The following is an 18,208-nucleotide window of genomic DNA, read 5'->3' as shown; positions in this document are numbered from 1 at the left end:
AGACCTGCTTCATCGCCTGTGATATGAGAAATTGTACCCATGTGCCAACAACTGTACTACTAATGCCCTTCAATAAAATGAGGTGGATGTGTATAAAATGACTTGAATTTATAAACAAAACAAAAGAAAAATCAGATACTCAGGATCTAAATAAGCATTCATAGGAGAACAATGATCAAAGACTTTAAGGACATAGAAATAGAGTGAGCAGAATCTTCTGCTGGCATTACTATGATAACATCTAAAAGGTGTAATTCTCTCAAAAAAATTTTTTTTTCTTTTAGAGCAGATAATGGCAGCTTCCTCAGTGCTGATTTAGCAAGGCAATGTCTTTAGCTGCTTACATGGTAGTATAATATACTTATTCAGCATCTGTTGCTTTTATTAAATTATGAAACTAGATCAAGTATTGAGCTATTTCACTCTCAGACAAGGCTGATGTTTTACCAGTTGAACTATGTTCTCAGTCACTATTTTACCCTTATTAAAATCACAGTTGGCAGGCTGAGCAATGGAGACTGCTATTACTTGCTAAAATGTACATGTAACCTCAGAATCAGTATTGCCGGTGTTCTGATGGTCATTTGTGGACATGTACAAAGCAGCAGGAAAAAAAAAGCTGATGTTTTAAAAAACAAGTATCTAGAAGCCAGGTGGTGGGGTACTGGGTTGAACGTACATGTTACCATGCATAAGGACCCAGGTTCAATCCTCCCCCTCCCTGCCCGCACCTGCAGCGGGGAAGCTTAACAAGTGGTGAAGGTGTCTCTCTTTCTCTCTCCCTCTCTACTTTCAATTTCTCTCTCTCTATCCTATTAAATAAAATAGAAAAGTGACTGCAGGGAACAGTGAATATGTAGTGCCAGCACCAAGCCCCAGAGATAACTGGTGGCAACAACAAACAAAACAAAAATCAGAAATCCTTTCATGGAAAATACATTAAGCAAAGATCTTTGTTTATATATATATAATAATATGCCCAAATCAATAAAAAAAAATACAAACATGTACAATTTACCTCGGTAGTAGGCCTTTGTTATTGCATCAAATTCCTCTTGGCCAGCTGTATCCCATAACATTAGTCTGACATCTTCATCATTAACTCTGAAAGAGAGATTATTTTATATATAAATGAATGGTTTTTAGATAGTTTTGCATTTTTATTTTTCAAATCACATTGTAAATTTCATGCTGAAAAAGTCATTACTTCCTAATATTGATACTATTACTGATAATGAAAGGGTCCTTACTTCAAAACTTCAGACATTACTTGAATTTACCTGTCATGCTTTTTCCTTCAATCAGTGAGATAGCGGTGGTTCTAAGGCTAGCAATATTGTGAAAGGGTAATTCCCTTAGGGCAGTGCTTGCTCTACTTTCACTATGCCAGCCAGCTTCAAGGGGTTTAGTGGAAAAACAGTAGAGGAAAAGCAGTAAATGAGAGAAGCAGTTTGCATGACTGAAAACTCTAAGTTGAAGAAATTAATTTCAGATAGCCCATCCTCTTATCTATGGTACATAGTTATTTTTCTACAAAATCACTGCAAACACTAGGTTATCAAATATTGAACTTTTGTTTTTAAGGGAAATATAGAGTTAAGTTGTTGCAAGTCCCCGCTAAAATTTCTGTCAAATTACTAATACTGATACATGGCTTTTGTTTTATGTGTAGTTCTTTTTAAAGACAATACATGCTATACACACTGTTTATTTATGAACGTTTGACTCATGGTCAACAGGCCTGAGCACTCATGTCTAAGAGGTCTTGTTGCACTAATTGACACTAGACCACACTTTAATAGTATGTCTGGAGGTCATTTTAGGCAGTGTAATTATAAACAAAAAGCACAAAAAATTAAACCTGAAAAGAACAGTTGCTTATCGTATGAGAGGTGCGACAAGGAGGAAGAGAATCTTTTTATTCTCTCATTTTATCTCAGCTGGGAACATGCACGTGATTCAATTAAAAAATTCTGTTGCTAGGGAGTCAGGTGGTAGTGCAGCGGGTTAAGCGCACGTGGCGCAAAGTGCAAGGACCGGCATGAGGATCCTGGTTCAAGCCCCTGGCTCCCCACCTGCAGGGGAAGTTGCTTCACAGGTGGTGAAGCAGGTCTACAGATGTCTGTCTTTCTCTCCCCCTCTCTGTCTTCTCCTTCTCTCTCGATTTCTCTCTGTCCTATCCAACGACAACGACATCAACAACAACAATAACCACAACAACAAAAAACAAGGGCAACAAAAGGGGAAATAAATAATAATTAAAAAATTTTTTAAATTTTGTTGCTCTGTGTACATCCACAAATAACTACCAAAATACCAGCAGTACTGATTCTGGGGTTACACGAACATTTTCACAGGTAAGAGAATCTAAAAATAATGAAATTAAGCTGTGTATTTAAAAATATGGAACTGAGGGGCCACCTCATCCAGAGGAAGACACGTCTCCATCCTCCAGGACTGGATTTGAACCCTCAGCACTACATGGGAGAAACATGCAAAGGAAAAACTTTTTATTTTTAATTTTCTCTTTATTATTATCTTTATTTATTGGATAGAGACAGCCAGAAATCAAGAGGGGTTGGGGTGGTAGAGAGGGAGACAGAGAGACATCTGCAGCCTGCTTCACCACTCATAAGCTTTCTCCCTACAGGTGGGGACTGGGGGCTCGAACCTGGGTCCTTGCGCATTGTAATACATGCACTCAACCAGGTGTGCCACCACCCACCCACACCCCCAAAAAAGAAAAACTTCTTTAACAGTGAAGAGTGTTGTGGGATCTGTCCTCTCATTCTCTCCCCCTCTTTGTATTTATCTAAATTTAAAAGCACATGGAGTGGGGTGAGAGGAGACCGTTAAGAGTGGTGAACTCTTTCAGGATCAAAATTCCAGGGTGTAGGAGTTTGGGGGGAATGGAATCCACATACGAGGATTGGTTGTTTAAAGTATTAATTTGGCTAAGAGAACAAGTACAAAGAAAAAAAATCATCAAAACTTAAAATTCAGGAGCTGGTGGTGGTGCATCTGGTTAAGTGCTCATATTACTTGTGCAAGGACCTGGGTTTGAGCCCCCACTCCCCTCTGCAGGGGAGCAGTTTAAAGACAAGAGAAACAAGTACTACAGGTATCATTGTCTCTCTTGCTCTTTAGCTCTCCCTCTTCTCTCAAATTCTCTTCTGTCCTATCAAAACAATAAAAAATGGCCACTGGGAGCTGTGCATTAGTCATGCAGGCAACTAACCCTGGTGGCAGAAAATAAATAAATAAATACTTTAAACTAAAAATGCATTATATGAAAGGACTCAGATACATACGAATTTCTTAAAGGAGGTAGCAGAATGTACATTAGAAGCTCAGCTTTTTTGCTGAATAAGGGCAAGAGACTGGCGTACTTTAATGATGACTCTTTAGTTACTATCAGGCCACCCCATCATCTGGGGCCCTAGTTGGGGAGTCCAGAGATTCCCACACAGATATGATGGGCCTAGACCTCAAATAAATCTCTCTCTCCATTGTTACTAATCATCTCCATCAGGAACAACACAATAGACCCCTTTGTGGGCTCCCATAGGATCTTGCCCTCAATGTGGATCAACAACAGTAGAGAATGTTCCATCCTCTGAAGGGAGGCTGGATAACATACATTATCTTCCACCTGAGGAAGATGGGTCCTGAAACTGGGGCAGCTTGGAATGTTCCTACTCATGACCACAGAATGTGAGCTCACACCTACAGGGATGCAGAGGTCATATAGGCTCCTAAGTTGAATATGGGTCCCAGATCGAATCGATGGTGTCTACAATCAACAATATTCATACATCTTTCCCACATTTGGGAGCTACTCTCTTCCCTGATGCAGCTTTCTAGCCCTTTTTCCAGCCATGACATCATCTCCCCAGACAAAATAACTTGGGACCAGGGAATTGAAGCTGGGTCCCTGTGCATGGTAACATGTACACTCTACCACATGTAACAATTCTTGGACCCAGAAATTCAATAATCTTTAAGTCAGTGAACACAAATATTTTGATACTAATATTTGAGCTAGTTACAACAGATTTGTTTTATGTTACTTATTCCTGTACTGTATTTCAATTGTTCCCTACAATTTTAAAAATCCAGGACTTGGGCCAGAGATAGCTCACCACATACAGAATCCACCATGCCTCGCTAAGGCCCAGGTTAGAGTCCTGGAACTATTGAGTAGTGTCTTAAGGTCCAGAGCAACTCCGGTGATGTGGTATCTCTTTATCTTTCTATCTCTCTCTGTGTCTCTCTACTTGAAAGAAACTGCACATGAGGCCCTAGAGCTTATGGAAGAAAGAAGAAAAAAAAAGAGAGAGAAAATTCAACTGGATTTATTAACTAAGATATTTTTTTTTTTCCTCCAGGGTTATTGCTGGGGCTTGTTGCCTGCACTATTTTTCCCATTTTGTTGTCCTTGTTGTAGTTGTTATTGTTGTCATAGCTGCTGTTGTTGTTAGGACAGAGAGAAATCGAGAGGAAGAGAAGACAGAGAGGAGGAGAGATAGACACCTGCAGACCTGCTTCACCACTTACAAACTGACCCCCTGTGGGGGAGGGGGCAGAGCTGAGGGCTCGAACCAGGGTCCTTAAGCCAGTCCTTGTGCTTTGCGCCATGTGTGCTTTTAACCCGCTGAGCTACTGCCCAGCCCCCAAGGTTTACTTTTTATAGTACTTCTTTCAAATCTGCTTGCTCTTGTTTCTTTAAAGTCAAAAATAAATTATGAATCCTTTTATATAATCATTCCCAATTTCGAAAGGATGAAAAACATTACAAACAAAAGGATAATATAATAAATGATGAAAATGATTCTGAGATACAGGCAATTTTCCTTCCAAATAAAACAGTGGACAGAAATCTTACTAGAATCAAGCATCAAGGTGGCTTAGGGGAAGTGGCATTGGAATCTCAGTCGTTAGTTCCTGAGTTCAAATCCTGCCATTGTATCTGTCAGAGTGATGCACTGGTTCTCTCTTTCTTTCTCTTACTAATAAACAAAGCTTAAAATAGAGCATTTATCTGTGCTTACGAAGTACCCAATTTGGCACTAACAAATACATAATTGAAATAGAGAGTATCAAATAAAAGGAAAAAAGAGATGAAAGGAGGGTAAAAGATAGAGGGATAAAGATATACACAGTAGTGGGACAGGCAGTGGCACACTGGGTTAAGCACACATAATACAAAGTGCAAGGATCCTGGTTCAAGCCCCTGGCTCCCCACTTGCAGATGAGGGTCACTTCAGAAGTGGTGAAGCAGGTCTGTAGGTGTCTCTCTCCCTTTTTATCTCCCCTTCCTCTCTCAATTTCTCTCTGTCCTACCCAATAAAAATGAAAAATAGCTACCAGGAGCAGTTGATTCATAGTGCTGGCACCAAGCTCTAGCAATAACCCTGGAGGCAAAAAGAAAAAAAAAAAGAAAAGTCAAGATATACATAGTAGTGACCCAGAAGGTGGCATTGTAGACAAAGCACTGGACTTTCCAAGCAGGAAGTCCCAAATTCAATCCCTGGTATCCCATGTGGCAGAGTGATGCTCTGGCTCTCTCTCCTTTATAAATAAATAAATAACATTAAAAAAATAAAGACATACATAGTAAACAGTGAATGAAAACCACCTTCAAAATCTCTTGAGCAATTAGATGCCAACTGTGGATTATACTGTTGTTATTCCAATGGGAGTCCTACATATAGTTCTTAAATGAAAACTGAGGGGATAAGATAGCCAAATACATACTGGATTTGTCGCTCCAAAAAATCAACTCCAATGGTTTTCTTATAGTCTTTTGTAAAAATGCCTTTACAATACCGCTGAATCATACTTGATTTTCCAACTGCTCCATTCCCTACAACCACCATCTTGATGGCCACTTCCATATCTTCTTCCAACATTTTTGGTGTTGAAAAGGTTTCTGTACCAATTTTAATTCAAGGTGATCAGATCTTCTTTCTAAAATCTGTGATTTAAAATGAAGTTATTTTTTCATGACATAAGATTTGAATGAAATAAACTATAACTATTTTACAAGGAAATAATTATATTGCAGTACAAAATAAGTTTCCATGATGGAAGACCCTTTCACACCCAGTTTAGCTGATGTAAATTTTTTAAGAGTGAGAATAACACAATTCATTTTTTTAGTCCTTATCAACAGCATAATATAAGAATGCCAGGTATCAATAAATGCTTAGATTATACAGTTTTACCTTTCATTGAGAAAAGATTATGGATACTGATATGAAGGTCTGATCTAGAGTTGTCATTTACTATGAAGTTATTGCTAAGCTTTTTATGCTTCAGTTTCATACAGATACTCATCTCATAATTGTTGCCCAAGGATACCACAGAAAATACTTAGCACAGTGTATGTATTTTATTTTTTTATTTTAAATATTTATTTATTCCCTTTTGTTGCCCTTGTTGTTTAACTGTTGTCGTTACTGATGTCGTTGTTGGATAGGACAGAGAGAAATGGAGAGAGGGGAGGAAGATAGAGAGGGAGAGAGAAAGAAAGACACCTGCAGACCTGCTTCACCGATTGTGAAGCAACTCCCCTGCATGTGGGGAGCTGGGGGCTAGAGCCAACAGTGTAAGTATTTTAAAAAATGGCATCATTTATACAACAAAATTAATCCTCCAAATGAAAAATACAAACTGAAGAAAAATGCTTTTCTTTTTTTTAAATTTCTTTATTGGGGAATTAATGTTTTACATTCAACAGTAAATACAATAGTTTGTACATGCATAGCATTTCTCGGTTTTCCATATAACAATACAACCCCCACTATGTCCTCTGTCATCCTTCTTGGACCTATATCCCCCCCACACACACACACAACAACCCACCCCAGAGTCTTTTACTTAGGTGTAATACGCCAGCTCCTGATATGGGATGATCTCACTCTCAGGCAAAAGTTGAAAAACAAGATCAGAATAGAAAACACAAGTAGAACCTGAACGGGAGTTGGCATATTGCAGAAAAATGCTTTTCAATCTCATAAGTAATAATATCTCCAGAAAAGCACCCCAATGATAATAAAGAAAAGGTTAGTATGATAATGTATAGGGTATGCTAACATTGGTCTCTTAGGTACACTGCTTTACTGCTCAAGTTATGAAGAATCCTCTACAAATACTTTTATATCAAGCATGCTCTCTTGTTTTAGACTAAATATAGTTTTTGACATATTAAGCAACAGAATGTGTTCTGTACATTTTAAGACTTGAACTAAAAGTCAATTTCTTAATATTTCATCTTAAAATTACCAGTTAGTTTCCTGACTATTTAGTAGCTATTATATTCCAACTATCTTAACTGAAAATTCCACTATGTAACTACTACAGTTTGAAACGTGAAGAACATTTTTTTCCTTGTCCCTGAATCTCTACACTTGTCCCTAGTGTTGCAGGAACAAAAGTATCACCTAGAAACTCCTGTTGCTCTCAACCTGAGACATAGTCAAATGATTAAAAAAATACACAATCAAAACAAGTAAAGTAATATGGTAGGAAGAAAAACATGGGTAACACATTTCCATTTTCTTAAGTGTTCTAAATTATGTTTGACAGCTGAAATGAAAGTTCTAACACTGTCCAATGTGGTTTTCATTATAGATGAAGAAAATAGTCAAACAATTAATTATATATGGACAAGGAAGAAGAAATGTAAAGGGGAATAGAGCTTTATACTTCACATGTCACTTCTGTCATGTGTTGCATGTTAATTTTGTTACACATTGTACCTCCCTTGTGTTGCATTCAGCATATCATTTGCCATGCCTGCTGTATATCCTACCTTATTTATCACATGTCCTGGCTTCTGTCATTTTTGCCACCGTTGCATGATACATGATCTCTTCCAGAATACAGAAGAGGACATATGCCCTAACTTACTTAGTGAAGTATGCATTTTCTAGATACAAAAACCACACAAGCAGTAAAAATAGAAGAAAACTAAACAAATATTCTCTCACCTTGTATCTGAATAAAGGAGTATCTAGTATCTGAATAAAGGTGTAAAACTTACTAAGAAAATATTAGTAAAGCTAATCCAGTAATATAGAAAAAGAATAACAAAGACCAACTGGGATTTATTCTGGAAATGAAAGGCAACTGCAATACTAAAAAAAAAAAAAAGTAATTAATTTAATCTACTATATTAAATGAGCAATAAAGAATTGATGCAAATGAATTTTTAATTAAATTAATTTATTTATCCCCTTTTGTTGCCCTTGTTTTTATTGTTGTAGTTATTATTGTTGTCATTACTGTTGGATAGGACAGAGAGAAATGGAGAGAGGAGAGGAAGACAGAGAGGGGGAGAGAAAGACACCTGCAAACCTGCTCCACGTTGTGAAGCGACTCCCCCTGCAGGTGGGGAGCTGGGGGCTCGAACCAGGATCCTTACGCCGGTCCTTTGCACCACGTGTGCTTAACCCACTGCACTACCGCCCAACTCCTGCAAATGAATTTTTTTTAATTGGTTAGTCATGTGATAAAACTAAGAAAACTAAGAACAGAAAACTCTCAACAAGCTAAGAAGAGAAGAGGACATATTCAATCCAATGAAGATTGTGTTTAAAAAAACTTAATTGTGTGGAGTTGTACCCCTCTTATCCTATGGTTTTGTTAATGTCTCCTTTTTTTAAATAAATTTTAAAAAATATATAAAAAAGCTTCATTCTCAATCCTGAAAGGTTAATTGTTTTCCCACATAGATTTGAGAATATTCCTATTTTTCACACATGAAGTCCTTACACAATAGAAATAAACAGGATGTGAATTGGTACAGATCTACAAAAGAAGTAAAAGTAACCCAATTAAAAAAAAAGTGGGCTAAAGAACTAAATAGTTTTCTAAAGAAGAGATACACATAGCCCACAAACACATGGAGAAAGAAATGTTCCACTTCATTATTAGCAAAATGCAAATTAAATCTACACTGACATTATCTCACACCTGAGAGAATGGCCTACATCAACAAATCAGGAAATGACAGGTGTTGGCAATGCAAGCTGTTGAAGCTCCTTTGGAAGACTGGATGGAGAGTGCTTAAATAAAAATAGATTAATCTTATGTCCCAGCAACATAACTTTTAGGCATTTATCCAAAGGACACTAAAATACTAATTCAAAGGATATATGCACCCCTATGTTCATAACTTCAATATTCACAATAGCCAAAGATTAGAGGCAGTCTAAATGCCCATCAACGATGACTGCCTAAAGTAGTTATGGAATATGTATCAATCACAAAAGATGATATGCTTTTGGGGACAAAATGAATGGAACTAGAAGTGATTATGCTTATTGAAATCAGTAAAGTGATAGGACAACTACCAAATGATCTCACTCATATATGAAATCTAGAGATCTGATACACATTAACTTGAAACAAACAACAAAAAACAGAAGCAAGCAAACTGTTTCTAAGACCTGTGAGAGCTAGGATGGTTATCTTTGGGAGGTGGGAGGTAGGGATACAGAACTTTGGTGGTGGGTGTGGTGCAGAACTATATCCACTGTATGTAATCTGACAATCTTGTAACCTATTATTAATCAATTTAAAATTTTTAAAAATCAGGATGTTTACAGACTAGAGGAAAGGGAAATATAACTGTCTATTCACAGATAAAATGATTACTTATGTAGAAAAACCTAAAGAATTAAAAAAAAATTGAACTATTGAGTTTAGCAAGGTCAAAAACAACACACAATTACACTGTTACATACTAACAAGGTACAATTTTAGACCAAAAACTTTTAGTGACATTTACAATAGATCCCCCCAAATTAAATACTTTGGTAGAATTCCAATGAAACATATACAGGATTTGTATGCAGAAAACTACAAAATACTAATGGAATAAAGACCTACGTAGTTTATATATTTATAAACTAGAAGACTCAACAAAGTTAAAATATCAATCCTTCCCCAAATTTATCTACGGCTTAAAGCAGTTATAAAGCACAGATAGAATGTTTGTAGATAAAAACAAACTAATACTAAATTGTATATGGAATAGCCAAAATAATTTTTAAAAATAACTAAATTGTAGGGTATCATGCTATCCAATTTTAAGACACTATAAAGTTACATTAATCAGGACAGTGTAACTGGCAAAAAGATATAAATCAATGGAACACAACAGAGGGACCCAATATAGATCTTCACAAATACAGCCAATTGATTTTTGGCAAAGGTGCAAAAAACAATCCAATGAAGAAAAGACAGGCTTTTCAACAAAAATCAACACTCAACTAAAACTCCAATTCAAATCTAATTCAAACATTCAAAATACATCATAGAGGAAAATTTTATTAGGAGAATCTTTTTGCTTGAGGCTATGCAGAATTCTTAGATAAAATACCAAAAGACCCATTAAGAGAAAAAATATTACAAACCACATTTTACCAAAAGGAAAAACATTTAAAAAAAATTAAAAAGTTTGCTTTCTCAAAGACACTATAAGAAAATATTTGTGGGCTGGAAAGTGGCACACCTGGTTAAGCCTACTCATTACTATGCACAAATACCAGGGTTTGAGCCCCCATTCCCCCACCTGTAGTGGGGAAGCTTCAAGCGCTGAAGCAAGTACTGTAGGTGTCTCTCTAGCTATCTCCCCGTCCTCTCTCAATTTCTCTCTACCTTAGCAAATGGGGGGGGGGGGGAATAGCTACCAGAAGTGGTGGATTCTTCATGCAGAACCAAGCTCCAGTGGATAACCCTGGTGGGGTTATGCCTAAGGTCTCAGATGTGTCAGGTTCAATTCCTAGTACCACTTAATGTCAGAATTAAGCAATGTTTTGGTCTTTTCTCTTTCCCTTTTTCTTTAAAAAAAAAACAAAAAAACCAGGGCTAGGGAGATAGCATAATGGCTATGCAAAGCATGTCAGAGGCTTTAAGGTCTCGAGTTCAAACTCCAATACCACCATAACCCAAAACTGAACAATGCTATGGTCTCTCGTGTCTTTCTCCCTGTATCTCTCGTTAAAATAAATTAAAAATATATTAAAAAATAAAAGAAATAAAATATGGGCAACCCCACCTCCGTAGAGTCCTGTCCCCACTAGGGAAAGATAGAAATGGGCTGGGGGTATGGGTTGACCTGTCAATGCCCATGTCCAACAGAGAAGAAATTACAGAAGCCAGCCAGACCTTCCACTTTCTGAGTCCCATAAATATCTTTGGTCCACATGTCAAACATTATTAAATCACTAATTAAAAAAAAAAAAGAAATTCAATAAAGACTGTAGCTCAAATAAGTACATGATATCCATTTACCTGTTGAAGGCACAGTGAAGTTGCAATAAGACACCATATATCTATCTGTAAAAATGGATAAATAAAAAAACACTGACAATGTCAAATACTATGGAGGAAGTGGTATATTCAGATTTTGCTATTGAGGATGTAAAATCATACAGCCACTCTGGAAATCTGTTTGATAAATTCTTATATGGTTAAATATACATTTCCTATGCAATACTACTCCTAGAAATACCCTAAGAAATAAAAACTTATTTTCACACACAAAAAAATTTATACATGAATGTACATCTACTAGTACTATTCCTAATCACAAAACCTGGTAACAATACAAATGTCCTACATCGGGTATATATATTTAAAAAAAAAAAGGGCAGATCTATCAAACTGAATAGTACATGCAACCAAAAAATATAATAATAAAAAAATGTTGAGTGTTTGGGAGACAGTTCCTCTTGTATAGAACAGTGTCTGATCATGAACAAAGTCCAAGGTTTGAACTCAGCACATAGGTGGTGGAGAGGTGCTTGGTGACTCTTCCACACTCTCCAAAAATGAGAGGGTGGGAGTGGTGAAGGAGGGAAAGAGAAAAGAAAAAATCAGTTAGTGGAATCAGGGCACTGCTAAAAAAATGTTGATACATGCAACAACAACTTAAAAGAATCTTTCTTCTCTCACTCTCTCTCTCTCTCTTTTAAAGAATCTCTTAAAGCTTTGTGCTGACTCAAGTAAGACAACATACTGTATGATTCCACTTAAATGATATTCTAGAAAAGATGAATTGTCAGAAACTAGAGCAAGGGGAAGTTTTTAGTGGATAGCAGAGTCTTTTAAGAGGGGCAGGATAAAAAGTGTTCTATATCCTGCTGTGAAAAAAACTATAGAGCTACACACCTTTCAAAAAGTTAATTTTAAATATGGGCCCAGGCTCAGATCAATATGGTAAATAGTTAATTGTATTTATATATTTTCTTTAAGTTTGGGAGCTACTCTCTGCCCTAATGGAGCTTTCTAGTCCTGTTCATCTCTGACACCACCTTTCCAGTGAATTTTATTCCAGCTGCAGGTTAGTTAGTTATCAAGCAACAACAAAAACTACCATAGTCATTCATGGGCCCCTAGGAACACACTTAAAATAGGCTTCCTAGCTTCTATGCACCCTGTGATCCCTATTCCCATCTGCTCTACTCCTACTTTATAGTTCCTGTCCATTAAACATTTTGTCCTGCTTTATATTTTATTGCATTTCAGCCACCAAATTGCAGATGCTACTACAAATTCATCCTGAACTCACTCAGTTCAGGTGAGGGAACAGATGACCTCACCAATGCTTCCTGGAACCCTGCCTCTCCAAAGTCCCATCCTACTAGGGAAAGACAGAAACAGGCTGGAGGTATGGATCAATTTATCAAGGCCCATTTCCAGCGGATAAGCAATTATAGAAGCCAGACCTTCCACCTCCGATACCTCATAAAGAATTTTGATCCATACTCCCAAAGGGTAACTGTTAGGGGAAGATGACCATGGGGCACTGATCTCCAATTCCATCAGGATCCAGAGAGAGAAAAGGGGGGAGGGGAAAAGGAAGGACATTCAGATGTAGTGTATGTGTGTCTTAGAAAGGAAGAGAAGGTAGGATCATAGAAAAAAAGGGGGTGGGTAAATATATATAGGTAGTTATAGAAATAATAGTCAACCCTTATCTGTGATGGCAGAAAAACTACTGCAGTTTCCAATGGAGGGAATGAAGACACAGAACTCTGGTAGTGGGAAAGGTGGAATTACACCCCTGTTATCTTATAATTTGGCAAATCAATATAAAATCACTAATAAAAGCTTTTAAAAAAGTTTTTAAAAAGTTAATTTTACCATATGATAATTTTTAAAAATAAAATTTGAAGACAAAAAAATGTAGTCAGGTTTTAACTGGCTCTTATGACTACCAGCCACTATTATTCTACAGAATTAAAGCATCATATAAGTTCTTATAAGACAAGCATAATTCTTAATAACAAAGAAAAAAACCTGAGTTATGCATTATATAAACACACTTCCTAGTCTGAAAGATTCTACCAATCAATATCAGTTCGACATGGAATGGATGAGGTAGCACTCATCAAATAGGTTATGTCTTTTAATAATTTTTTTTAAAAAGCTTGCGCTTAAGTACAGGTTATAGTTTTATTTATCTAAAAGAAATTGAAAAACTTAAATTCAAAGAACTTAACCACACATTAGGAGTTACATAAAATCTAGAGAAGTTAACCGTTTTCAGACTCTACTGCCACTTGATAGTGAAATGATTACTCAGTCACACACCCTCAGGTTCTTACATGCCTGGGAGCTGCTGAAGGCTCCGGGAATTTCTGAGTAAAGTAATTATGTGGCAGCCAATGTCAATGAAATCGCGCAGTCTGGCTCATTTATATTCCAGCCATCTCCCGGCTGAAAAACTAGGGAAGGGTGGGGCCGAGGGTAAGGAGGGAACCCCACCTCGGGAAGCACCAGGCTCAAAGGACAGAACAGAGAAGAGCTTGGGCCCCTCTCCTCTTCCCCATCAGATCTACCCGGGGCACTTAACGCCCCTTGCAGGTTATTTTACACGGCCTGGGCAGCCCCTTCCCCGCCTGGGGACAGCCAGCAGCCGAGGGCTCTTCCAGGCTGGAGGCGCAGCGCCTCGCCTCCGCCCCACCTCCTCCTTGCCGCCCACCATGCAAGTCCAGGGACCCGCACCCAGGGCCACTGCACCGCTGGGAACAGGGAGGGGGCCCGGGCCTCGGGCTGCAACTCGGTCGCCACGTTCAGATACGGGATGCAAGGACTCTCCGCAGCCCGGCCAGGGTGGTGGTGGTGGGGGATCGTGGGCCTGCAGGCCCCTGCCCCAACACCCCTCTCGGATCCACCGAGATCCGAGGGTCCCGGGAAGGGACGCGCTCTTTTCCCGTGCAGCCCGAGCAGCCCGAGCAGCCCGACAGCCCTCAGCCCCTGGAGATGACCAGTGAGCGCAGCGCCGCAGCCCTGGAGAGCGAGCCGCTACTCACCTTCCCGCGCCAGCCGCCGCCCCGCTGCCCGGCTGCCCCGCGCCTTCTGGTCGCGGCGCAACCGCCGCCGCCGCCTCCTCCTCCGGCTCCCAGCGGACCAGCTGCCCCAGCGGGACCGCCCGGCTGGCTGGCGCCGTCTTTTGCTCTTTTAAGAATGACTGTGATTTTTTTTTTTTTAAATGAACTTTATTGGCAACCGGGACTTAGAACAAACCGGTTCAGTACTAGCTGCGCCGGGGGTGGCGGGGCGCGATAGTCTGGACACCCCACATCTGTAGACTCGTCGCACTTTGGAGCATGCGCAGGGTTTGGTGTGCGCATGCTCTGCTGCCGACTGGGTTCCCCCTCCCCCCCAGCTCCCCGCCCCTTTCGACCCCTAGGGTGACTGGTTGTGGCGACCCTGAGGCTCAGCAGTCGCAAGCTTCCTCTGCGTGGACGCTGGTGTGCAGCCTGGCTTGGGGATTCTAATATTGATAAAAAAATAATACTAATAATAATGTGATGAGAGAAGGTCTCCTTAAATGTGGGCTTACACAGTGATGAGAATTCCAGTGTCCTCAAAGGACTCTCCCCGCCTAGGATGCAGTCATCACCTTCTTTGCTTGAGCAGATGTCTTCCAAGTGACCGAGTGAGCAAAAATGTTGAGCAAAGTCGAGAGAGCACTCAGTCAACACTTCGTGTCTGGGCAAAGTAGAAGCCAGAGCTGGTTAATAATTCAGAGAATTTAAGTAGAAAGTTTCCCACAAAAAATATTCCAAGTTTTGTTTCACTTGTTTTCATATTTCATAATAAAATAGTGGGGAGGGTGGAGAGGAGAGACTGACAATTCTGAGTGTGTGGGATATGTAGTAACTAACTGCTGCTAGAATAGGACATTTCAATTTTCTTTAGTGATTTGACATTATCACCTAAAAGAACATAACCCCCAATCCAGCAGTCCCCACTCTCTGTTTACAGCTACAAAGATTGCATACATATAATCAACCTTTAGGCCAAGTATCATGATGTTCACAGTTGCATTTGTAACGAGTGCTCAACAAGGTGCACCACCACTCAGCCCCTATAGTTGCATTTATTTTTATAGTCTCCAAATAGAAAAATAACAAGTACAAACACACACACACACACACACACACACACACACACACACACACCGTCAATGGAATAATACATCCTCAAAGGGTTATTATAATGAATTGCTGGAATGGTGTGCAGGAATGAGAAGTGATCTACAAATACAGACAACATGGATGAACTGGAACAATATAAAGATGAACACACGAAGTCAGACACAGAAAGTAAGTACTGAGTAATTAATAATCCTATTTCCAGAAAGCACAAAAACAGAGAAATTAAACTGCTAAAAGATACAGTGATAGTTGCCTTTATGAATAATGACTGGAAGAAGGAATTAAGTGTGTTGGACACTGTGATGATTATGACATAGCTAAAATGTGTAAAAGTCATTTTTGAATATCTACCAAACTATACACTTACAATCTCTGTGTAGATTATACTTAACACATAGTAACATTTATTTTATAAGTATAGTAACAATATATGGTAACTTTTGTGGATCCAAAGCTCCACCTGTGAGTACTCTTCAATTGACTTTTTTTTTCCAGATATACAGAGAAAGACAGACAGACAGAGAGATCACAGCACTGTCCTAATATTCCTGAAGCTTTCTGCTTTCTATAGTGTCTTAAGATTCCCATGTAATGCATGGACTGGAACCTGAATCACAGACATGGCAAAGCAGGTGCACCATTAACTGAGCTGTTTTCCTAGTCCATTTGCTCAAATCTATGTATTCACTGACTCAGCAAAATTTTTCTTAGGTAGAGGCAGAGAGAGCAAAAGAGACCACAGCACCAAAGCTTCCTTCAGTGCAGTGGGAGCTGGATTCAAACCTGGATCACACACATGGCAAAGCAACACACTATCCGTGTAAGTTATTTTTCCAGCCCTACTTTTATTTACTTTTGAAGTAACTTTGGTATTCAAGTTTATAAATCTTTTAGAAGCACAGTGTCTCATCACTTCAAAATGTGTTATCATACCTAGCCGTCCCACTGAACACTAATATCCCCTCTGTAATGTCCACTGGACACCCATGCACATTGAAACCCACATCTCTATCCCTTTTTTAAAAAATATTTTTTATTATCTTTATTTATTGAATAGAGACAGTCAGAAATTGAGAGGGCAGGAGAAGGTAGAGAAGGAGAGAGACACCTGCAGCCCTGCCTCATCACTTGCAAAGCTTTCCCCCTGCAGGTGGGGACCAGGGGCTCTAACCTGGGTCCTTGCACATTGTAACATGTGTGCTCAACCAGGTGCGCCACAACCTGGCCCCTTTATCCCTTTACATAACTTTCTTTCTACAGTTCAAACCCAAAGTTTCACCTTAATTTGACTTTGATTATTTCCCTGCTTTCTTTTTCTTTTGTGTGTCTGACTCTGTCCTTTCTGGTGGCCATTTATTTATTTATTTATTCCCTTTTGTTGCCCTTGTTTTTTATTGTTGTTATTATTGTTGTTGTTATTGATGTCGTTATTGGGTAGGACAGAGAGAAATGGAGAGAGGAGGGGAAGACAGAGAGGGGGAGACCTGCTTCACTGTCTGTAAACTGAATCCCTGCAGGTGGGGAGCCCGGGGTTCAAACCAGGATCCTGGTCCTTGTACTTTGCGCCAGGTGCGCTTAACCCGCTGCACTACCGCTGACTCCCTCTGGTGGCTTTTTTTCCCTCTTATTTATTTATTTATTTATTTATTTATTTTTATTTATTTATTTAAGAGAGGATAAATTAACAAAACCATAGGGTAGGAGGGGTACAACTCCACACAATTCCCGCCACCCAATCTCCATATCCCACCCTCTCCCCTGATAGCTTCCCCACTCTCTATCCCTCTGGAAGCATGGGCCCAGGGTCATTGTGGGTTGTAGAAGGTGGAAGGTCTGGCTTCTGTAATTGCTTCCCCTGGTGGCTATTTTTTATATGCAGTCAGAGACAGAGAGAAAGAGAAGGAGAGATACATGCATCATTGCTTCATAACTCCGAAGTTCCCCCCACCCCATATGTATGGACAAGAAGCTTAAAACTCAGTTTCTTGCAGATGGTAATATGTGTACTCTGTATATTCACCTGCTTCCTTTTTCTTTCTGATTTTTAAAAGATTAATTCTGTTTATTTCATATAAGATAGCCAGAAAGTTTCACATGAGAAAATTGCCAGAGCACCACTCTGGTATTTGCAACTCTAAGTTGTAACTGGGAACCTTGGACATGGGAGTCCCATGATTTATCAGTTTAGCTATTTCTTTGGCTGCTGCTTTGTTTCTTATTTCCTCCATGAGAGAGAGAGAGAGAGAGAGAGAGAGAGAGAGAGAGAGAGAGATTATTAAGTGTTACATAAGTTCTTTTAACATTTCTTTGATAGGTAACTTTAGTGGTAGTGAATCCCTTTAACTAATATTTGTCTGAGAAGCTCTTCAATGCTCCTTCAGTCCTAACTGATAACTTAGCCAGATAGAGTGTGGAGGTCTTTTCCATTCAAAATTTTGAATACAACCTGCCTGTCCTCTATAGCCTTTTGAGCACTTTTGAGAAGCCAAATGATAGTCTTCTGCAATTTCCCTATAGGTGACGTTTCTCTACATGTTTTTATATTTGTTTTTAATTTCTTTATTGGGGGACTAATGGTTTAAAGTCAACAGTAAAATACAATAGTTCGTGCATGTGTAATATTTCTGTTTTCCACATAGCAATTCAATCCCACTAGGTCCTCCTCTGCCATAATGTTCTAGGACTTGAAACCTCCACCCCACTCCTGAGTCTTTTACTTTGGAACAATATACCAACTCTAGTTGTTT

At 39.0% G+C, this 18,208-nt stretch overlaps 1 protein-coding gene across 2 annotated transcripts in view; it reads right to left on the bottom strand.

Moving 5' to 3' along the window:
* Positions 1-14,626, bottom strand: part of RAB23 (RAB23, member RAS oncogene family) — a 51,287-nt gene extending 36,661 nt beyond the window's left edge. For both annotated transcript variants that reach the window (XM_016185306.2, XM_016185308.2), the window contains exons 1-3: positions 14,331-14,626; positions 5,758-5,977; positions 1,019-1,104 (exon numbers count right to left, since the gene is read on the bottom strand). In XM_016185306.2, the coding sequence (XP_016040792.1) occupies positions 1,019-1,104; positions 5,758-5,912 (241 nt within the window). In that variant the 5' untranslated portion in view covers positions 5,913-5,977; positions 14,331-14,626. The remainder of the gene's footprint in view (positions 1-1,018; positions 1,105-5,757; positions 5,978-14,330) is intronic.
* Between the last annotated feature and the right edge of the window lie 3,582 nt (positions 14,627-18,208).

The sequence above is a fragment of the Erinaceus europaeus genome, chromosome 4 (genome assembly GCF_950295315.1).
Source record: "Erinaceus europaeus chromosome 4, mEriEur2.1, whole genome shotgun sequence".
In the NCBI taxonomy this organism is placed as follows: Eukaryota; Metazoa; Chordata; class Mammalia; order Eulipotyphla; family Erinaceidae; genus Erinaceus; species Erinaceus europaeus.
The sequence above is the reverse complement of the archived record's forward strand: the minus strand, read 5'-3'. Positions and strand labels throughout refer to the sequence as shown.